The 24,406-nt window shown below is 38.5% G+C and overlaps 1 protein-coding gene across 8 annotated transcripts in view; it reads right to left on the minus strand.

Moving 5' to 3' along the window:
- The window catches only part of NFXL1 (nuclear transcription factor, X-box binding like 1), a 74,827-nt gene extending 55,846 nt beyond the window's left edge, over nt 1-18,981 (minus strand). For 3 of the 8 annotated variants that reach the window (XM_078068569.1, XM_078068577.1, XM_078068576.1), the window contains exons 1-5: nt 18,888-18,981; nt 18,234-18,479; nt 15,234-15,410; nt 4,106-4,215; nt 2,023-2,156 (exon numbers count right to left, since the gene is read on the minus strand). In XM_078068569.1, coding sequence (XP_077924695.1) covers nt 2,023-2,156; nt 4,106-4,215; nt 15,234-15,410; nt 18,234-18,477 — 665 coding nt within the window. In that variant the 5' untranslated portion in view covers nt 18,478-18,479; nt 18,888-18,981. Of the gene's footprint in view, nt 1-2,022; nt 2,157-4,105; nt 4,216-15,233; nt 15,411-18,233; nt 18,480-18,720; nt 18,785-18,824 lie in introns of those variants that run through there. The other 5 variants (XM_078068575.1, XM_078068574.1, XM_078068573.1 and 2 more) reach the window with 5 other exon arrangements.
- Between the last annotated feature and the right edge of the window lie 5,425 nt (nt 18,982-24,406).

Genomic DNA, 24,406 nt, shown 5'->3' on the forward strand with positions numbered 1-24,406 from the left:
TCCCAGGGTCCTGGGATCGAGCCCCACATCGGGCTCCCTGCTCAGCGGGAAGCCTGCTTCTCCCTCTCCCACTCCCCTCCTTGTGTTCCCTCTCTTACTGTGTCTCTCTCTGTCAAATAAATAAAATCTTTAAAAAAAAAAAAAAGAATGCAAAAGTTACTACTACACAGCTGATTCAATTTTTTGTTCCTCAGATTTAAGTCAAGAGTAGAAGTTCATTCCCCTTTTAACTGGTACTTCCCAGCACTGTGGCAAAATGACCACTTAAAATAGAATGAGATGAGGGACGCCTGGGCGGCTCAGTTGGTTAAGCGACTGCCTTCGGCTCAGGTCATGATCCTGGAGTCCCAGGATCGAGTCCCGCATCAGGCTCCCTGCTCAGCGGGGAGTCTGCTGCTCCCTCTGACCCTCCCCCTTCTCATGTGCTCTCTCTCTCTCTCATTCTCACTCTCTCAAATAAATAAAATCTTTAAAAAAAAAAAAAAATAGAATGAGATGAGCAAGGGTGATAAAAAGTATGCATAAGGTTTAGATCTCTAAAATTAAGTCTGAATATCTAGTTTAATTTTGTACCTATTGAACACTGACATCCTCCCACAAATAAATATACAGTAGCAAAACAAATATAGACTCTGAAATTTTAAACTGTTTCAGAGAAGCTAATATTCAATGCAAACAAAACAAATAATATCTCTAAAAATAGTATTATAAGAGACAACTCAGAAAAATAGAAAAAGCACTGAATTTAGAAGTTAGAAATCCTAGGTTTCAAATCCTGGCTTCACTACTTAAGAGTAAGAGAAGCCTGAACTTATCATTTTGCTTCATCAATTTCAATATCCCATTAACATGGGAATAAAAACCCTCACAGAATGCTGAGAATTATTTTTCCAAGTAACTAGTATGTCTAAAATGTTTTTGAAAAACTACACTACCACAGGGGCGCCTAAGTGGCTCAGTCAGTTCAGCGTGGAGCCTACTTTAAAAAAAACCACTACACCACCAAAATTTTACAAATGTATCAGTATTTGTGGTAATAAGGGGAGGTCTGATATGGATCCAGGTTTTCTGAGATCTGAATCTTAAACAATTTAGGGGCCTCTGTTAAGAATCTAAAATTAGTTACAAAAGTGAATATTTATATGAACAAAGAACCCCTCAAGTTTTTTTTTGTTTTATTTTGTTTTAAGATTTTATTTATTTATTTGACAGAGAGAAACAGCGAGAGAGGGAACACAAGCAGGGGGGAGTGGGAGAGGGAGAAGCAGGCTTCCCGCCGAGCAGGAAGCCTGATGCGGGGCTCAATCCCAGACCCTGGGGTCATGACCTGAGCCGAAGGCAGACACTTAACCAACTGAGCCACCCAGGTGCCCAGAACCCCTGAAGTTTATGCTTCATTACCTTGACAGTAAATCTACCCTCTGAGCTGCCAGTATGGATAAATTTTTTATTATCTTTATTTAGCAGAGATATAAATTTTCTACTCCCCAACTCTTTCTAGAAATATAACAAGTTCATAATCAAATATTCATCAATAATAAGCCATACTAATGAAATTAATGTGGAAAAAGTGGTAAGATTGAATAATATATACCTGCAGTTTGAGAGATTTCAAAGATAAAATCAGGAAGCCTATGATCAAAATACATTAGATGGCAGTCTTGTACAATGTGATAGTAACTAATGTACACTAACAGTAACTCCAGAAGAGAAGTACCAGAATTATGAAGGATTCTAGTCATACAGCATTTTAAAGAAATGGAAGTTCTTTAAAAAAGATAATTAAGGAGGTGTTTTGCAGAAGAAAAAGTAAAGTCTGAATGATTTATTGGTTTTTGAAAGTAACAAGTAGTTATACAAACCGGAAAAAAACAGAAGCCATTACCAAAGTACTATAACTTCACAAACCAAACTAACTGAAGGCCCAAAACGGATACTGAAACTGCCAATACGGCAACTTAGGACCTACAATTTTCATTTATTTTACAACTTACTATTCCAACTAAATTAGCAGAAAGTTACCATGGCCAAGGATAATCTCTCTTTCCAAAATCGTCATCCGTCAAAGGAGAAGATACCAGAAACTGGCTATCTTTAGCCCACTTCTGGATACAGGGCATGTGAAATATACAGAAACATCCTGAACAGCTCCAAACCTAAGACAAAGGTATCAGAAATTAACATGTATCCAATGACTAATACTTTAAAGTGAGCATCACACTAAATTATTTTGAAGAGCTACCTAAGGACTAAAGAAAAAAATTTTTCCTTCCAGTCTAATAGAAGAAATGTTCTTCATAAAAATTTATTTAAGTTTAGAACATTTTAAATAAAAATAGTAATTACCCAGAGTCATCTAGCTAGAAATAACTAATAACATTCTGAATGATCTCCATTTGGAGATCTCCATTTGGAGATATTTGGTAGATATTTCACACTTTTTAAAAATAAGGTCATGCTGTACTAATTGATATATAACTTCATAGTCTTTTCTTTAACATACTATAAGCACTTGCCATTATTAAATATGTTCATACATGATATTTATAGCTGTATATCATGTAGATTTACATATCCAATTTCTTTTTGGACATTTAGGTTATTTCCAATTATAAATAATGCTACAGAGGAATCCTGAAATATATTATGTACATATATCTGTACATAGCCCTTTTGTTATATAAAATCTATTAGTCTAGCACTTAATGCTAAATTCTAAAAATTAAATGAGCAAAAAATATATATTTTTTTAAACTTAATAATAGTAAATTAATTTTTAAAACCTGCCAACATTTCAATGACAAAAATCAGTTCTCCTTCCATTATAACATATTACAGCTGTTCAATAAAATCACACATGTAGCACAATGCATAAGCTGGCAGAAGCATTCAAAAAAAGAAGGCAACTTCTTAGTTTGTTACCCCCGAAGCAGTGCCTGAGAAAAGAACTGGGATGCAACAATGAGGGAATAAGGTAGGGAAGAGGAAAGGCCAATAAATGGTATATTGTTGAGCTGATTATTGCTAAGGGCCAAAGTTCAGTCCTGTTATGGACCCTCTGAAGAACCATGTAAAACACATCTCAGACTACCCCGGCCCCAACTCCTACCGGAGAGAAGGCTGGGACACTCATCCGCCAATTAATTCCATGTGGGAAGAAAGTTGCCCCAAAGGACATTAACTCCCCGGTGCTTGTGCACGATGCCTATGTACTAGCTGAGTCATCCCAAGGAGAAAGCATTAACGTTAACAAAAAAAAATAAATCTACACACACAGCAAGTGTTTAAGGTGGGAATATAACCACATGCCGCGAGATTATTCATCCACTGCAGCAGAAATCAGAGTAAGCCAACCAGATGTGACTCTAGACACCAAAGGTACATGCATCCACATCTATCCTATCCAATGTATGTTAAATTTCTGATTCACTCTACACGACCAACTCAATTCATCTGGCCTGATTTTGTCTAGGCAATGCTGCTATAATAGCAGGTTAATCTCAGTCTAAACACTGAGTCTACCATATTCAGTCTTTACTTCCCCTTAATTGCTTCTTTAATGCCCTTTTAAATTTACATATGGATAACTTCACCATTAGACCATAGCACCTCCAAGTACATGAGTTATATCTGAATCCATCTCTCCCCAGTGACCCTAGCCATTTTCCACAGTGTCTTCAACACAAGAAACACAAGAGAAGCTCACTAATAAACTGCTGAGTATCACGGCTAGGTTCTACTTCCTTTAAGGCAGGAACTCTCCCTTTTTTAAAACCTGTTGAAAGTAGTGAAATATAGTGTATTTTAACATTTCAGTATTGTGGGAATCTCTAAAGTGCAGATGCTATGCTTTATCAAATTGACATGTATATTAAAACTGAAGATAATTTGCTTCACTTATATTAACAGTGCTAAAAATACTGGCTGCTCATTTAGAAGTAATTTTTTCAAATTACAAATTTACAAAATGAAGATCAATTCATAAATAAAATTCTCAAATGAAGCATTTTTGAACAAAAATAAAAGAATAAATGGTTACATATGACAAATGCAAAATAAGATATTTTGGGGAGATGCATTAATATAGATAAAGGGAAGAACTTACTGCTTGGTTTCTCTTCACCGAAGCAATACAAATCAAGCATGTCATAGCCCCTGCTTGGAAAGCTTCATGGACATACTGTCTTGTTCGCTCTAATTCACGCATATCTCCATCTTGAAATTTAAAAATTGAAAACTTCATGTTAAGCAACATCCGAAAATAACACAAACCTACTAATAGTACCACAGTTAGTGACAACTGCAGCCAAAAGGTCAGAAAGTCCATGCATTAAATCTTATGTCCTTAACTCAAAAACAGTACATCGGCCCTCTCTGAGAACATACTTGCTTTCATTGCTGTTACGGTCCTTAACAACTTTGGTGGGGGCAGAGCCATGGGCAAGAGCGGCAAGATGTTAAGTAACAAGGGAAAGCATACCTAAAAGCAAAGTGAAAGAACCTGCAAAGTCAAAGCTCAGCAGAGCCGTTTAGCCTAAATATAAATGTGTGTGTTGATACATAGCATATTCTTACTGAAAACTTGTTGGATGAAGTGATCCTGAGGTCATTACACAATAATCACCTTGTTTCATTAAATTATATTCATTATTTCTACTTAAAAAGGTAGCATGAACTTCTTAGAAAATATCACTAAACCGTAATTTTCTGTAAGCAATTATTGAGCATTTATTTGCTAGGCACTGCACGTTTTTCATTTCAGTGGGATTAAATGAGCTATTCTTATCTTCATTTTACAGAGAAAATGAGAAAACTGAGACAAGAACAATTAAGTAACTTCAGTCTGACTGCAAAGTGAGCCCTTGTCACACTATGTTATGCTGCGGCAAAAGGTTACTATAAGAATATCCAAGAAATAACAGGTGACAGCAAAATGAAAGCCTGAAAAACTACCCACAAGCATACAACACCGAAAAAGCAATAATCTGAGTCACTTTAGTGTAAGAGAAATAAACCTACATGCTTTTAGTATAATAAAGATTCCTCAATAGAGGAACTGAGTCTCCAATAAAAGTAGACTAACAGCATCAGCGATCCTGACAAGAAAATGGTTCAAATCAAAATTTAAGTCACCAAAGAGAAAAGTTAAATAAACAGGACATTTGGCTAATTCTGTACTTTCTAAAATCATCTAAATAAACCAAGTACTTACAAACACTTGCTCTACCATAATATAAATATAATTCAGGATATTAAACAAAATACACATAAAATCACTCCCAAAACTATAAAGTATTATAAAATTATTAAAGACAATTGCTTTATTTTAAATAAACATTGAAGTTTAGAGAGTATCCTTAAAAGCAGACTTAAGAAACCTATTGTGTGGGGCGCCTGGGTGGCTCAGTCGTTAAGCGTCTGCCTTCGGCTCAGGTCATGAATCCAGGGTCCTGGGATTGAGCCCCGCATCAGGCTCCGTGCTCGGCAGGGAGCCTGCTTCTCCCTCACCTTCTGCCTGCCTCTCTGCCTGCTTGTGCTCTCCCTCTCTCTCTCTCGTCAAATAAATAAAATCTTTAAAAAAAAAAAAAAAAGAACCCTATTGTGTGCTTGCTTTGCTCTTCAACATAGTTGGCTTTAACAAAGGTATAGCTGACCCTTAAACAACCATGCAGTCATAAATATGCATGTAACTTTTGACCCCCTAAAACTACTAGTTGGTAGCCTACTGTTGACCAGAAGCCTAACAACATGAAACAACAATATTTTGTATGCAATATGTATTATATGCTGTATTCTCACAATACTGTAAGCTGGAGAATAAGAAATGTTATAAATACCCAAAAAACAAATAATCCAGTTAAGAAATGGGCAGGAGACATGAACAGACATTTTTCCAAAGAGGACATCCAGATGGCTAACAGACACATGAAAAAATGTTCAACTTCACTCATCATCAGGAAAATACAAGTCAAAACCACAATGAGATGCCACCTCATACCTGTCAGAATGGCTAAAATTAGCAATCCAGGAAACAACAGATGTTGGTGAGGATGTGGAGAAAGGGGAACCATCTTACACTGTTGGTGGGAATGCAAACTGGTGCAGCCACTTTGGAGAACAGTATGGAGCTTCCTCAAAAAGTTAAAAACAGAGCTACCCTACGACCCAGCAACTGCACTACTAAGTATTTAACCAAAGGATACAAAAATACAGATTCAAAGGGACACATACACCTTGATGTTTATAGCAGCATTATTAACAACAGCCAAATAGGGAAGGGGCCAAATGTCCAACGACTGATGAATGGATAAAGAAGATGTGGTGTATTTATACAATGGGATATTACACAGCCATCAAAAAGAATGAAATCTTGCCATTTGCAACAATGTGAATGGAACCAGAGCGTATTACGCTAAGCAAAAACAAGTCAGTCAGAGAAAGACAAATACCATATGATTTCACTCATATCTGGAATTTAAGAAACAAAATAGATGAACATATGGGAAGAAAAAAAAAGAGAGAGAGAGAGAGAAGCAAACCATAAGAGATTCTTAGCTACTGAGAACAAACTGAGGGTTAATGGAGGGAGGTGGGCGGGGGATGGGCTAGCTGGGTGATGGGTATTAAAGAGGGCATTTGTTGTGATGAGCACTGGGTGTTATATGTAAGTGATAAATCACTGGATTCTACTCCTGAAACCAGTATTGCAATATGTGCTAACTAGAATTTAAATAAAAATTTGAAACAAAAAAAAACAAAAAAGGAAATGTTATTAACAAAATCATAAAATAAAATGCATTTACAGTACTATACATACATTTATTGAAAAAATACATGTATAAGTGGACTTGCACAGCTCAAGCCCATATTGTTCAAGGGTCAACTGTATAACATTTTAAATTTCACCTAATTTAACAGCTAGCACATAAAATAGAATTTGGGAACATGATGGAATGGGCTTTAACAAAATAAAGTACAGGGGCGCCTGGGTGGCTCAGTCGGTTAAGCGTCTGCCTTCGGCTCAGGTCGTGATCCCAGGATCCTGGGATCGAGCCCCTCATCGGGCTCGCTGCTCCGCGGGAGGCCTGCTTCTCCCTCTCCTTCTACTGCTTCCCCCTGCTTGTGCTCTCTCACTCTCTCTGTCAAATAAATAAAATCTTTAAAAAAAAACAAAAAAACAAAAACAAAATAAAGTACAACCTTATATTTATAAAATTTATTTAAAATTTCTTTGAAAATTGTATTCAACTTTGGCTACAGGATTAACTACACTGCCTAAGATGTCATAGTGGATAATAGAGCCTAGCATCTGAAGTCACACATTCTAAAAAGATCACTCTGGCAACTGAAGAAGGATGAGTCCATAGAGGCCAAGACTAGAAGCCTAAAGTACCAGTTAAGAGGCAGTTACAGCAGATAAAGCAAAAAACAACTTTAAGCAAGTTACCTATTTCTCAGTTTTCTCATCTTTAAAATAGTAATAATAGCAATAGTAATATCTACCTCATAAAGTTATATGGATTTAATCCACATATTAAACAGCTATAGGAGACTGAATTAGGCAATAATAGTATGTGGGGAGAGGAAGGGTAGAGTTAAGAAATTTAGGAAGCAAAACTCAGCAGGACTTGGTAACAAGTAGATTGTGCTGCTTTTAAAAGCTTATGTTCATGTCGACATTCAAAGGAAAGAGTGATTTGTTTGATGAGATGTCTGACACAGGCAGAGGGGAGGATAGTACAGGATGAGACACACTCATGTTATGTTTGCGCCATTACTCACCAGGATTTCTGGCTTGGGTGGGTGATTGGGAAAATAGTGGTGCTACTAACTCAGGTTAAAACAAGAAATAAGTTATCTTTAAACCTACGTTTGATGTGTCCATGGGCCAACAAGATAGAGACACCCATCAGGAAGTTAACCATGCAAGTCTGAAATTTGAGAGAAGGGTCATCAAAGTACAAAGGCTGGGCTCAGACAAAAAGAAACTCTTTGGCAAAGTTCTGGTGTTTAATCCACTAAAGTGAGATGGGAAACACTTCATTACCCTAACATTTACTGTTCTTAAATCAAGTAATCAGATTTCCTTACAAAGTAGAGAACAAAAAGGCACAAGAATCAAAATATTTATGGACTGGACAAAAAACAACATAAGAAAAATTCCTTACCACCTTAAGATGAAAGCCAGACCAAAAATTAATAACCTATAAAAAATTAATAACTTATAAATGATAAATTTTTAAATAGTAGGAAGAAATACTGAGTTACAGTATTAAATTTCTTATTTAAAAATAAAACCTATCACTATCTAGAATAGTTTAAGTGAGGTCCTCTTGAAGCAGGAAACTTCTTAAGGTTACTTTCTATAGAGAACTCTAGAAGCAAGAAACTTCCTAACCTTAAAGTAACTCTTGATCAACTTACCTGGCTGAGCCAGTTGATAAAGGTCACACTTTATCAACCTACCTGGCTGAGCCAGACTTCAAGCTTCCTAATCTCAATTCTTTAGCAGATATGGTCAATTCCTTAGAAAATCTACTTGACAATATGTGCCTGGCCCCATGATGCCATCAGAATACTCAGACAAATAACTAATGTTGATAATACATGCAAGCCTATTTCTAACAATGACATTAAGTATAAAATATGAAAAGTGTTAAAACAGTTAAGTTTAAAATAATCTACTTTTATACTTAATACCAAATCCTTCATAGCGACATCAATTTGGCCCTCTCACTCGTAAACAAGTGTGGTATTAAGAGTAACCCAGATATACACATTTAATGACGCTGTACACATCAGCCAGAGAAGACTTAATTTAAAAAAAAAAAAAATGAAATCACAAGTTGTAAGATACAATATAAAGGAAGAAAGTCAAGAAATGAAACTGACTTCAAAACACATTTAATATATGATGAAAAATGAGGAAAAATGAAGAATAGATTTAAGCGAGTATTCAAAGTTGTCAAGCCCAACCAAATCATAACTGGGGAAAACCTGACCCCACACATTTCAAGGAGCTCTGGCATCCCCCTCCCAGATGCTAATGAATTGCCAATTACACATACAGAACTTCTAAGGCTATAAGGGACACTGCCATTCTATTTGCTCTATGGAAAGATTAGTGTTCTACAACATGTAACTCAAATAGTAAAATGCACAAAAATTCAACTCTGCAATACAAAAATGCTCATTCTTAAGAGGCAAAAACTATTCCATATAGACTAAAAGTGTTCTTTAAAAGTCAGGAATATATTTTCATTGATGTCAAAACAGTCAAAATTTAGGGGTAAGCTAAGATGGCGGCAGAGTAGGAATACCATAGGCTTGTCTCTTCCTTCAAACAACAGATAACTATCAAATCATCCTAAATACCCCAGAAATCAACCCGAAGACTGACAGAATAAACTCCACAAGTGAAGGGAGCGAAGAAGCCACAACAATGAAGCTAAGAGGACAGAGATGTGGTTTAGCCAAGAAACGGATCATGAGTGCCACGGTAGGAAGGGAGCCATGGTCGCGGAGAAAGATGCGAGAGAGAGGAGCACACGGGAACGCACAAGAACATTTCCCCAAAGCCACTGGCTGAAAAAACAAGAAGGGCTGATTTTTATGAGTTCTTACAACCAGTGGGGCATAAAGACTGGAGTTTTAAAGGTCAGCGGGCCTGGCTGGGATAGAGCCCTGAGGGCCTTACACTGCTCCTGAACAGAAGGCAGGCAAACAACCCTGGGGCAGACAGCATGGAAACCAGCGGTCTGAAGCGTGCCTGGGGCACACAGGGGGAGATTATTCTCTCCCCTTAGAGTGCTCGCTGAGAGGCAGTGTTCACTGGAGATGCCTCTCTGGGGATAAAGGAGCCAGCCGGTGCCATTTCTCTCCCACGCCCCTCAGTATAAACACAGAGCCACCTGTGGTAAGCAGCACAGCGCCGACACTGGCCCCCTAACCTGCTTACACCAAGTTCCACAACCCTGCACTCTGGTGGAGCTTGCCTCAGTCCCAGCACAGCACGCCCCTTCCCCAGAGGACCAGCAGGAACCCCTGCCCACGCCACATCTCCTGACCAGAGTTCTGCAGGGCTTCAGGTCTAGCGGAACTAGTATCAGATCTCATTTAAACCAGCAGACCAGAATACACCTAGTTAAAACTTGCCACACTCAGGCCAAGGACCAAACACTACCCACTGCATGCAAGGAGAGCCTCTGCAGAGGACTGGCCTGAAGGAGAGAACAGCCAAAACACAACAGCAGGGCGCACGCAGCACATGCAGCACGCACCAGAGACACCGCCTGAGGCGCCAGGCCCTGGACACTCACTATCTGACCTCTTCTTCAGAAATCCATTATTCTCGGGGCGCCTGGGTGGCTCAGTCGTTAAGCGTCTGCCTTCAGCTCGGGTCATGATCCCAGGATCCTGGGATCGAGCCCCGCATCGGGCTCCCTGCTCGACGGGAAGCCTGCTTCTCCCTCTCCCACTCCCCCTGCTTGTGTTCCCTCTCTCGCTGTGTCTCTCTCTGTCAAATAAATAAATAAAATCTTTAAAAAAAAAAAAAAAAAAAAGAAATCCATTATTCTCAGGAGAAGGAAACATAATGAACTTTTCTTATACACAGAAGAAGGCAGAGACTTAGACAAAATGCCAAGACAGAGGAATTAATCCCAAACGAAAGAACAAGATAAAGTCACGGCCAGAGATCTAAGCAAAATAGATATAATATGCTTGATGGAAAATTTAAAGCAACAATCATAAGGATACCACTGGGCTTGAGAAAAGAACAGAAGACATCAGGGAGACCATTATAGCAGAGATAAAAGAGTTAAAAAAGAATCAGTCAGAAATGAAAAATACAATAACTGGGATGGAAACAGGCTTGATGCAATGAACACAAGGCTGGAAGAAGCAGAGGAACAAATAAGTGACATAGAAGGTAAAATAATGGAAAATAGTGAAGCTGAACAGAGAGGAAGAAGAATTATAAAATATGAGACTAGACTTAGGGAATTCAGTGACTCCAACAAATGTAATCACATTCGTATTATAAGAGTCCCAGAAGAAGAGAGAGGAAAGGGGGCAGAAAATTTATTTGTGAAAATCATAACTGAAAACTTCCCTAATCTGGGTAAGGAAACAGACATCCAGATCCAGGAGACACAGAGAACTCCCAACAAAATCAAAAAAAGCAGGTCAACACCAATACACATTGTAATTAAATTTGCAAAATATAGAGATAAAGAAAAAAATCTTAAAAGCAGCAAGACAACAGAAGTCCTTAACTTACAAGGGAAAACCCATAAGGCTAGCTGCAGATCTCTCAACCGAAACTTGGCAAGCCACAAGGGAGTGGCATGATACACTCGAAGTGCTGAATAGGAAAAATCTGCAGCCAAGAATATCCAGCAAGACTATCAGTCAGAATAGAAGGAGAGATAAAGAGTTTCCCAGACAAACAAAAACTAAAGGGGTTCTGAACCACAAAACCTACCCTGCAAGAAATATTAAAGGGGACTCTTTGAGTGAAAAGGAAAGACCAAAAGTGACAAAGACAAGAAAGGATCAGAGAAAATCCCCAGAAACAATGACAAAACAAGTAATAAAATGGCACTAAATACATATATATCAATAATTACTCTGAATGTAAATGGACTAAACACACCAATCAAAAGATACAGCATGTCAGAATGGATAGAAAAACAAGACCTATCTATATGCCACCTACAAAAGACTCATTTTAGACCTCAAGACACCTACAGATTGAAAGTGAGGTAATGGAGAACCATTTATTCTGCAAATGGACATCAAAAGGAAGCCAGAGTAGCAATACTTATGCCAGAAAAACTAGACTTTAAACCAAAGACTGACAAGACATGAAGAAAGGCACTACATCATAATAAAGGGGACAATCCAACAAGAATATCAAACAATTGTAAATATGTATGCACCCAACATGGGAGCACCCAAATATGTAAAACAGTAACAAACATAAAGGAACTAATTGATAATAATACAGTAATAGTAGGGGACATTAACACCCCACTTACATCAATGGACAGATTTAACAGAAAATCAACAAGGACACAATGGCTTTGAATGACACACTGGAACAGATGGATTTAACAGATATAGTCAGAACATTCCATCCTAAAATAGCAGAATACACATTCTTTTCAAGTGCACATGGACATTCTCCAGAACTGATCACATACCAGGACACAAATCAAGCCTCAACAAGTACAAAAAGATTGAGATCATACCATGCATATTTTCTGACCACAAAAAGAAACTTGAAGTTAACCACAAGAAAAAATGTGGAAACACCACAAATACATAGAGGTTAAAGAACATCCTACTAAAGAATGAATGAGTCAGCCAGGAAATCAACAAAGAAATTAAAAAAAAAACCACATGGAAACAAATGAATATGAAAACACAACAGTCCAAAACCTTCAGGATGCAGCAACAGCAGTCCTAAGAGGGAAGTATATAGCAATGCAGGCCAACCTCAAGAAGCAAGAAAAATCTCAAATAGACAACCTAACCTTACACCTAAAGGAGCTAGAAAAAGAAAAGCAAATAAAGCCTAAAGCCAGCAGAAGGAAGGAAATAACAGAGATTAGAGCAGAAATAAATGATATAGAAAATAAAAACAACAGAACCTATCAATGACACAAGGAGCTGGTTCTTTGAAAAAAATTAATAAAATTGATAAACCTCTAGCCACTTATCAAAAAGAAAAGAGAAAGGACTCAAATATATAAAATCACAAATGAGAGACAAGAAATAAACAACACCACAGAAATACAAAGAATTATAAAAGAACATTATGAAAATTTACATGCCAACAAATTGCACAATCTGGAAGAAACGGATAAATTCCTAGAAACATATAAACTACCAAAACTGAAACAGGAAGAAATAGAAAATCTGGACAGATAACCAGCAAAGAAATTAAATCAGTAATTAAAAAATCTCCCAACAAAAGTCCTGGGCCAGATAGCTTCACAGGTAAATTTTACCAAACATTTAGAGAAGAGTTAGTACCTATTCTTCTCAAACTATTTCAGAAAACAGAAAAGGAAGAAAAACTTCCAAATTCATTCTATGAGGCCAGCATTACCCTGATAGCAAAACCAAATAAAGATACCACTAAAAAAGAGAACTATAGGCCAAATCCCTGATGAACATGGACGCAAAAATTCTCAATAAAATACAAGCAAATCGAATCCAACAGTACATTAAAAGAATCAGTCACTGTGACCAATTAGGATTTATTCCTGGGCAGTAAGCGTGGTTCAATATTCACAAATCAATCAATGTGATACACCACATTAATAAAAGAAAGGATAAGAACCATATGATCCTCTCAAGAGATGCAGAAAAAGCATTTGACAAAGTACAATATCCATTCATGAAAAAAACCCTCAACAGAGTAGGTTTAGAGGAAACATACCTCAAAATGATAAAGGCCATATATGAAAAGCCCACAGCTAATAGCATCCTCAATAGGGAAAATTGAGAACTTTTCCTCTACGGTCAAGAACAAGATGGGGATGTTCACCTTCACAACTGTTATTTAACATAATATTTGAAGGCCTAGTCACAGTAATCAGACAACAAAAAGAAATAAAAGGCATTCAAACTGGCAAGGAAGAAGTCAGACTTTCAATATTTGCAGACAGCATGATACTCTATAGAGAAAACCCAGAAGACTCCACCAAAAAAATTCTAGAACTGATACATGAATTTAGTAAAGTCATAGGATACAAAATCAATATGCAGAAATCTGTTGAATTTCTATACACCAATAATGAAGCAGCAGAAAGAGAAATTAAGGAATCAATCCCATTTACAATTAGACCAAAACTAGTCAGATACCTAGGAAAAAACCTAACCAAAGAGGTAAAAGACTTGTACCTGTTACTCTGAAAACTATGAAACACTAATGAAAGAAATTAAAGATGACATAAAGAAATGGAAAAACATTCCATGCTCATGGACTAGAAGAACAAATATTGTTAAAATGCCTATATTACCCAAAGCAGTCTACACATTTAATGCAATCCCTATCAAAATACTACCAGCATTTTTCACAGAGCTAGAACAAACAATCCTAAAATTTGTATGGAACCACAAAAGACCCCCAATAGCCAAAGCAACCTTGAAAAAGAAAAGCAAAGCTGGAGGCACAGCAAAGAAAACAACCAACAAAATGAAAAGGCAATCTTTGGAATGTAAGAAGATATTTGCAAATGACAATCTGATAAAAGGCTAATATCCAAAATATACAAAGAACTTATAAAAACCCAACACACAAAAAACAAATAATCCAATTAAAAAACGGGCAGAAGAACAGATTATTTTTCCAAAGAAGACCTACAGATGGGCAACAGACACATGAAAAGATGCTCATCATCACCTGCCATCAGGGAAATGCAAACCAAAACTAAAATGAGATACCACCTCACACCTGTCAGAATGGGTAAAATCAACAACACAAGAAACAACAGATGTTGGCAAGCAAATGGAGAAAGGGGAACCCTCTTGCACTGTTAGTGGGAATGCAAACTGGTGCAGCCACTCTGGAGAACAGTATGGAGGTTCCTCAAAAAGTTAAAAATAGAACTACCTATGACCTAGTAATTGCACTACTAGATATTTACCCAAAGAATACAAAAATACTAATTCTAAGGCTACATGCACCCTGATGTTTATAGCAGCGTTACCTACATTTGCCAAATTATGGAAATAGCCCAAATGTCCATCGACTAGTGAATGGATAAATAAGATGTGATATATATACACAATGCGATATTAGCCATAAAAAAGAATGAAATCTTGCCTTTTGCAATGACATGGATGGAGCTAGTGTATTATGCTAAGTGAAATAAGTCAGTCAGAGAAAGACAAATATCAGATGATTTCACTCATCTGTGGAATTTAAGAAACAAAACAAGCAAAGGGCAGGGGGGAAAGAGCAAATGGTAAGCCAAGAAACAGAAGACACTTAACTACAGAGAACAAACTGATGGTTATTAAGGGGAGGTGGGTGGGGAGATGTGCTAAATAGGTGATGGGGATTAAGGACTGCACTTGTTGTGATGAGCATTGGGTGATGTATGTAAGTGCTGAATCACTAAATTATATACCTGAAACTAATATTACACTGTAACTAGCTGGAATTTAAATAAAAACTTAAAAAAAAAAAAGTCAAAATTTAAAAGACCATACAGCACCTGTCTGAGTAGTGTAACTTGTAAATGTATTAGCAACTATTTTCCCCCGTTTTCCTTCAAAATCTTCATCTCCTTCTTCTTCAGAGGAAGAGCTAAAGTGTTCTTCAACAAGTTTTTTGGCTGCAGCTTGATTGGCCTTCTTGATTTCCTCAAATTTCCTTTGAGACATTAGCTCTGCTTAAAAGAAAAAAAAATTAAGTTCCATTTCTGCAAAACAATCTCTAAGCACATAGATTTAAAAGTCATCCTTGGAGCATTCTATCTTACTATTATGCACAAAAAAAAGTATTTTCAAGTTTCTTGGCAAACAACTAAAGAGAATAATACCACAATGAAAACTTTCACTTTTGTTAAATATCCTGCTAAATGCAGCAAATTGTCCTAGAAACAGTGATTAACAAATCAATTTAAAAATTATAAAGATATGATAAAGTATCAAAAAACTATTAACCTCAAAATAAGGATGTTAATAAAAATTAAAATGGCATGTTTAAAAATAAATCATACACAGTGATTTTTGAGAGGTGGGAAACATGCCAACTGGGAGCACAACAGAATCCGTTAAACTGGGTGCTTTCTCAAACAATCCTCTTCCACACTACAGCCCAGCCTGGCCTGACCCACCAAAGATTTTGCACAAACAATATTCACTGTATACCCATTATCTTTATAATCTGCTCTTAGAAAGGTCAAGGACTTTTTGCCTTTATTAAAATGTGGTCACAAAACCTACGTTTTGTGAATGTTGCCAATATGGAAAACGTGGTTCCTACAGCACCTCCATTCCAAAAGAAATGTTAAATAAATTTGGATTAGTTCTTCCACTATTCTCTTTAGCACTGACTGTACTTCTCATTTTTTTACTTGGTTAAATAATAACACAAAAAGAATTAGATTACTTCATAGCATATACCCAACTCCTTAAGGGCAAGGACCAGGGAAATTTTCTTCAAGTACTAACTATTAATAAACTCTTATGATCAGCAATCCTAGTTTTAAGAAAGGAGCCACAAACGTACTGAATTGATCTGAATTTATTAGTGCCCATATTGAGAGGATTTTAAATTCACTAATTAAAATTGTAAATTGCTAATTTAAGTTCACTTTATGCTTAAAACCAATGAGCCACTACCCAGATAAGCTTTCTTAATCTTGGTTGTGCATTTGTACTTAACGACGTTTTATCTTTTATTTCCCTCATGAAATGTTTTCCCTTTGTTGTTGCAGCCAGTTTAGTTGGGGATTATGCAGTATTTCAGGTAAAACTGAAAGAAAATGTATACAGGGCTTATATAGGAATCTTTTGAGTATTAGGAGAAAAGTAATGGCTATAAGATATATGACTCAAAACTTGATATGCAGTAAGAGAGATGATAAATGTCATTAATTGTGAAAAAACAGCACGTAAAGATACATTTCTTTAAAGGCTGAGTTAGAAGACATAATAAAAACATCCATAACCCTATCAACATATCCACATAAGATCATCTCAAAGAAAAGTGACAAAGCAAACTTCCTATATATTATTTCTTACAGACAAATCTCAATTATCCAGGTGAAGGATGCTTGCTTTTCTGCTATCCACAAAATCCAAGAAACTACCAAAACTGTTCTTGGTCTTCAACTTGCACATTTCACCACCACTTGTATCCTAAATTCATAACTGCTACCAGAGGGGAGGTGGGTGGGGAGATGGGTGAAATAGGTGATAAAGATTAAGGAATGCACTTGTGGTGATGAGCACCGGGTGATGTATGGAAGTGCTGAATCACTATACTGTATACCTGAAACTGATATAACACTGTATGTTAACTGTACTGGAATTAAAATATACTCAGTAACTCCAAGCTAAGAGAATACCACCTAACTTTAAAATTAGCTTAGGGAAAAAGCACTCAGAAGCTCAACTTGCTCCTCCCTCAAAAAATATATTCAGGGGACGCCTGGGTGGCTCAGTCGTTAAGCGTCTGCCTTCGGCTCGGGTCGTGGTCTCAGGGTCCTGGGATCGAGCCCCGCATTGGGCTCCCTGCTCCGCGGGCAGTGTGCTTCTCCCTCTCCCACTCTCCCTGCTGGTGTTCCCTCTCTCGCTGTGTCTCTCTCTGTCAAATAAATAAATCTTTAAAAAAAAAAAAATATATATATATATATATATATTCAGAAAAATACATTCCAAACATTAAAATGATTTGAGGGATTATTCCCTTGGCCTCATGCAATCCTCCATTAGCATGGACAATTCAGAGTTGCCTGTGTGTTCTCAGGCTACACTAAAACACAGCCTTGGATGAAGGATAATGACATGCCAGAGGAGGCCACATCAGATACATCAGAAAAAGGACATGAAATTTGTGAATAGGAACCACAGTTGAGAAAAATACCTCAAGCTCAAGGGCTTACAGGGCATATTCACTTAAAGTTACTAAACTAAGGCAATCTCGCAAAGATGGAAAAAGACAACTGGCCCCCAGGTAGGAGAGACCACGTGAAATGGAGTGCCTAAACCCAACCTAAACGGAATTTCTGGAACTGGCGGTTGCCATGGGTAAAGCCACACGCTCCTATTTTACAAAAAAAAAAAAAAGTTGTTAACGAGATTTTTATGAGATTTTAAAAAGAAAAGAAAAACAAAACAAAACAAAAAACCAGCTGGCAACCAATTCAGATTTAGAGGATTGTGTTAGCCAAACCAAACTACAGGCTAAATCAGTATCCCGGGCCACAATTTGCAACTTTTGGTCTAGGGATTCAGCAGGCAAAAAAGAATAAAGAGAAGAACACTGGACAAAGAAGTAATGCTGATTGATAGTAATTAAAATTAAGGTGAAAGAGTTATGCTGGGAATCTGCCTAGAACGCCGAAATGAGTAGCTTCCTTGAAGGTTTGAGAAGTGGGGGCAATAATAAACTCTCCAAGGAAAAGTGAATGAGAGCAAGGGCGGGGAGGCAGTTCTGACTAGCAAGTGCCTTAGTAGGTGACACCGAGGACGGGAGCCTTTCTCACCACATGCTACGGAAGTCTGCAGTGCTTCAGATCCCGCGGGGCTGCGCCTGGCTGAACTACCTGCAGCCGCAGGGGTGGCGGCTCCTCTGGGGCTGGGGCCAGGTCCAGCAGCGCCCGCTGAGTCCTTCTCTCGCCCTCCTCCGGCGCCGCGGAGATGGATTCCATTTCCTGAAGAAGGGGCCGCGGTGGCCCGTCCTCGGGCTCGGCCTCGGCCACCGGCCACCTGGCGCCAGGAAGCTTCCATTCCTGCAGAGGAAAGGAAAAAAAAAAAAAAATGAGTGGAAGGAGCGTGAGCGCAGCGGGTGCCGAGGCGGGGAATTAGGGGCAGTGGCGGAAACCAGTATGAGCGGCGCAATGAGGAAGGTCCCCGCAGGGCAAGGACCGGGTTTGAGAAGGTCGCGGCCCTGTCACTAGGAGGGTGAGTCCCCGCTAAGCCCAGGTTTTGGAGATGGACCGGAGAGGCAGAGGACTAGGCAGAGAAATGGACCTCAGGGCAAGGAGCACCCAGCTCCAGAGTGGGAGAGCCCGGGGAAACGAAAGCGCCTCCTCAGCCTCAGGGGGCGCGCGGTGCAGATGGAAGTACACACTGACCGCTCGGCTCCCGCCGGGAACCAACTGCAGTAGCGGACCCCAAGGAAATCTACGTCTCCTTACCGACGGCGCCCGCTCCCGGCGACTACAACTCCCAGAAGCCCGGATGCACTGCCCGCAGAACGCGTGGCATCACTGGCCACTTCCTTATCCGGGAGTGTTGGGGGTGGGGAGGGGGGCGGTTAGCGAGAGGAGCTCAGAACGCGTGCGCTGACTTGGACCGAGTCTTCGGAAACTACAATTCCCAGCGTGCTGTGGGGCTTGGGTGGGACCGTCGCCCAGAAAGGGTGGAAGGTTGGGGAGGTGGGCGGACTGTAAGTGTTCTCGACTCCAGACGTTGCTGGGGCTTCCCTATGGATACCTTAAACCCATTTGGGTGTCAGGATTTTGTCAGAGTAGCCATAATTGACTGTCCTCCAGCTTTAGCATTGACCCGAGCTTTCAGGTGGCAGGAGGGTTCTCATTGACGGAAATAAACAATGAAAACACTTCGGGGTCGGGGAAGAGGGAGGAAGAGCTGGGGAGTATTGCGGAAACGTGGCTGGAGTGGAGAAAGCGCCCTTAGGAATTGCTGAAGCGATGTAGAGGATACGTCTCTCATAGTTTGTATAGTTTACAATAAGGTTTTCCTGAGGCAGGCCGATTTTTACCTACGTGACAGCTCCCTGAAGTAGGTTATATTACGGAAAGTAGTTGAGAGCCATGACCTAAAGCTGACTTTGCCGACTTTTCCAGTAAGATATGGATAAGTAAATAAATTTCAAAAAATTGGGGGTCTGTCTGGGATTGAGAAATATATTGATTGCTGTTTGGAACGACACAGTCTTTATACAACTCTTCAACTTAATTTCTCTACATTAATAATAAATACCTAATGTTTAAATAGCATTTGCTAAGTGCCAGGCACTATTCAATATGTCTCATGTATTAACTAGTTAGTTAATTAGTTATTCACGATAACACTATTCCCGTTTTACAGCTGAGAACACAAAGTACAGAGAAGTTAAGTAACCTCCCTTGCTCATATAGCTATTGTTATCATTGATACTATTTTTAAACATGATTTTCTTATTCAAAATCCTAGCACAATCAGAATCACAACTGAGTAGTATGATTCCTGGCCTCTATTTTTAAGCACCATGCTATATAATTACTGTATAAATGTATTTAATATTTACCTAAAAATTCCAGTTACTTTTAGAGGACCTAATAAGTCATATAACTCATAATCAGAATTTTCCCCTGCCATATTATACAATGAAAATTTATAATCATAATAATTACTTTGGAATCAGAAAGAATCTTATGTGTTCTCTGAATTAGGAAACTGTTATAGTATGACAGTAAAGTTTTGCAGTAAAAAACTGTGTATCATGTAGAAGCATAGGTAAATTGAGAACATTTTCAGAAGTGACCATTGCTGTTGTTTTTACTTTGAAATTTTAGATAACATTTGGAAGAAACGAGGGTTTTTTGTGTGTTTCTCAAAAGGGAACATGAGAAATATAATTAAATATAAAGATATAATTAAAATTATAAAGATTGATAAATATTGTGCAAGTCCAATTAATTTTAATTCTTAAAAAATAGTACTCAGAGGAATAGCTAAGAAAGGCTGACAATACCAAGTGTTGGCAACAAGAACTCTAATACTTACTGGTGGAAGTGAAAATTGGTTCAAAGACTTTCAAAAAATGTAGACAGTATCTACTAAAACTAAACACAACCTACTACTACAGCACCATGACCAAGCAATTCCACTTCTGTATACACACCTAAAAGAAATAAGTGCATAGTCCACAAAAACTCACATTTAAAGCAGCCTTATTCATAACAGCCCAAATTAGAAACAACCTTAATGTCCAGGAGAATAGAAAAATAAATGTGCTGTATTCATATAATGAGTATATATATGTATGTTCATTATATATACCTGGGTGGATCTCAAAGACATCATATTAAGCAAAAGAAGCCAGACACAACAAAGTCCTTACTTGTGGTTCCAATTTCATGAAATTCCTGAACAAGAAATAGAAGCCAGAGTAGTACTTGCCTCTGATGGGGGTAGGACGATTTTAACTGGGAGGAGGAGTGAGGTATCTAAGTGGTGGAAAAATTGTATCTTGATCTGGATAGTAGTTTCACTTGTGTGTACACATGTAAAAACAAAAAAATATACATTTATGATTTGTGAGATTTACTATACGTATGATACACCTCAATTCTGAAAAGAATTCTAAAATAAATATAGAAAAAATAAGATATCTGAATACTGCCATTGTCCGGCCACTTGAAAAATGTGATTTAATTATATTTATTTGTCCATTACTGATATATTATCCTAATGTGGATTCTTTTTTGCCAGAGTATTCACACAAAATCCCCCAAATACATTTACCCTTGACAAATACATATATACTTAGGTAAACACTGTGCCAGTTATCAATTTATTGCCTCTCAGCTCCAATTCACCCTTCAATATGTCCTCTGTAATAAAAGACAGAACTCTTTCAAGCATCTCCTCTGAGAGCGCCACCTTATGTTTTCCCAGCAGAGGGTGCTAGAGAGACATTGCAGGAGAGAACTGTTTTGGTGGGTGTTTTCTGCTACTAGGGGTTGGGTCAGCAACCTTGCAGCCTCTGCCTGGCCTGCAGTTAACCTTCTGGCCAAACCTCTCAACATGGAAACTGGCCCCAAGGCCCTCTGCTCATTCCAGCGCCCTGAGTCACCATGTACTTTGCAGCCAACAGCTCCCATGCCCTACACCTGGCACCGTTCTCTGTAGACCACGGCACAGGTCCCCTGTGCCCCAGCCTCCATTCTCTCTGCAAGCCCACCTCACTGGTTTCTGATCAGCTGCACTCCAGAGGGACTGCAGAACATCTGTGTCCAGAACAAACCAGCAAGCTCCTCTGCTATCCAATGAGTTGAACTATACCTTCTCCAATAAGATCTGAAACCAGCCTTGGGGGAGGGGAGGCCCTTCCAAGCTTCTCCTTTTTTGGATATTCTCCCTCAGCGCTAGAATACCATATATGGTTTCCTTATAGTCATTATTTTATCAAAGTTTATTCATTCTTTGTATTAAACTTAACCCACTGCGTAGTTTCTATTCCTGACTGGGCACTAAGTGATACGGGCACTGTAAACATTTTAGATCAGCTTTCCTTGACATACTGGATATGACCCAATCAAACTGACAGCAACAACAACAACAAAAATCCTCTGGAAAACAGGATGGAGGTTCCTCAAAGAGTTAAAAACAGAACTACCCAGGGCGTCTGGGTGGCTCAGCCATTAAGTGTCTGCCTTCGGCTCAGGTCATGATCTCAGGGTCCTGGGATTGAGTCCCGCATCGGGGTCCCTGCTCAGCAGGGAGCCTGCTTCTCCCTCTCCCTCTGCCCCTCCCCCTGCTTCTTCTCCCTCTCTTTCTCTGTCAAGTAAATACAATCTTTAAAAAAAAATAGAACTACCCTACCGCCCAGCAACTGCACTACTAGGTATTTGTCTAAATGATACAAAAATAGTGATTTGAAGGGGCACATGGACCCCAATGTTTATAGCAGCAATGTCCACAATAGCCAAACTATGGGAAGAGCCCAGATGTCCATCGACAGATGAATGGGTACAGAAGATGTGGTGTATATATACGTACACAATGGATTATTACTCAGCTATCAAAAGAATGAAATCTTGCCATTTGCAACAACTTGGATGGAACTAGAGGGTATAATGCTAAGCGAAACAAATCCATCAGAGAAAGACAAATGCCATGTGATTTCACTCATATGTGGAATTTAAGAAACAAAACTGATGAACATAAGCAAAGGGAAGGAAAAATAAAATAGGATAGAGACTCTTAACTCTAGGAGACAAACTGAGGGTTGCTGGAGGGGAGGTGGGTGGGAGGATGGGGTAACTAGGTGATGGGCATTAAGGAGGGCACTTGATGTAATGAGCACTGAGTGTTATATGCAAATGATGAGTCACTAAATTCTACCCTGAAATTAATAATACACTATATGTTAACTAACTTGAATTTATATTTTAAAAAAGGAAATAAAGGATACGACACAGAGTGCAAAATATACCACCAAAATAAGTAAAAAAAGATGTTCTGCCATATGTAGGATCAGAGGAGAACAAGAAAAATTAATAATCAGATTGTTTTCCTAGTCAGGTTAAAATGTATATAACTTTAGGGAACTGATTCCTTTTTTCCTTTTGTTAGTAATAATCAGAATTGAATAATAAAAATAGTACTATATAATATGAATTTCATGAAAATGAAACTAATTTTTTTACCTTTATCATTTTACTTTTTCTAGGAAAACCTTCATAACAGAGACAAAATCAACCAAACATTTATTCATATTTAATGTAAGCTGTTTTCAAATATTCAGCTTAATAATCCATCCATCCATCAATCAATATTTCAATCTAGTGGATATCTAATACTGTCAGGTACTGGACGTATGTACTCAGAGATGGGAGGGATTCACTGTAAGTAAAGTACCAAGATAGGAATGAAGAGGCTCATGAAGACCCTAAGAACTAAATGAATTATTAAGGTCAGGATAAGATTTGAACAGGATGGAAAGATGCAATCTGAGTGGCAGGGACACAGCATAAGCTCAGGTTTAGAGTGAAAATAAACATGGCATGTGTTTTGAACCAAAAAAGAGAAAATTCTGTTGAATCTTAAGGCAAGGGTCATAAATAAGGCTGGAGAGCACCTTGAAAACAGAAGGAGAAAAATCTCAATGTTGGCAATACGTAACCACTATGAGGTTCAAGAAAGAGGAAATGATATCAAAAAAGGAATGGTGTTTTTTAAAATCTGATTTGGTTTTTAAAAGATCACCATGGCAACTCGATGGAAATGGACTATTGGGGTAAGGAGAGCAAGAGTGGAATTAGACACTGGTTAACAGTATACTGTAGGAATTCCGGTGAAAGATGGTGGTATGGATGAGCAGTGGATGTGATGCGTTACCGTCACATTCAGGATGTATCTTGAAAGTTGAGCTGACAGCATTCACCGACAGATTAGAGAACAGGTTTGAGATGAAGAGTCAAGAAAAGATGACTCGACTCAAAGTTTTTCACCTGAGGACCTGGGTCAATGGCAGCGCCATTTTCAGACATAGGGAATACTGGGGAAGAAACAAGTCTGAAAAAAAAGTCATGAGTTCTGCTTAGGACACATCAAATCCTCACTAAAAATAAAACCTCCAGCTTCTCTCTATGCACAACGACACTCTGGCACCAGATGCGTAGATTCTTCCACACAAAATAATTCAGTTTGTGGAATATACCAACGAGGTGTCCTACATTTAACCCAGTTCTGACACTAACTGCCTGGAGAGCCCAGGCCCCACAGGTTAAGGGCTCAGTCCTACAAGACTGTCCCCCACACACACTTCAGACACCAGTTCAAGTCTCATGTTGTCACCGGTACTTGTGGCAAACTAGTTATAAATGGGAGGTCCCCGTGTCCGTCTCCTCATGTTCTATAATTGGCTAAAATGGCTCACGGAAGCCAGGGACACAGTCTACTTTTGATTATTGATTTGTTATAA

Source organism: Halichoerus grypus, chromosome 3 (assembly GCF_964656455.1).
Source record: "Halichoerus grypus chromosome 3, mHalGry1.hap1.1, whole genome shotgun sequence".
Lineage (NCBI taxonomy): Eukaryota > Metazoa > Chordata > Mammalia > Carnivora > Phocidae > Halichoerus > Halichoerus grypus.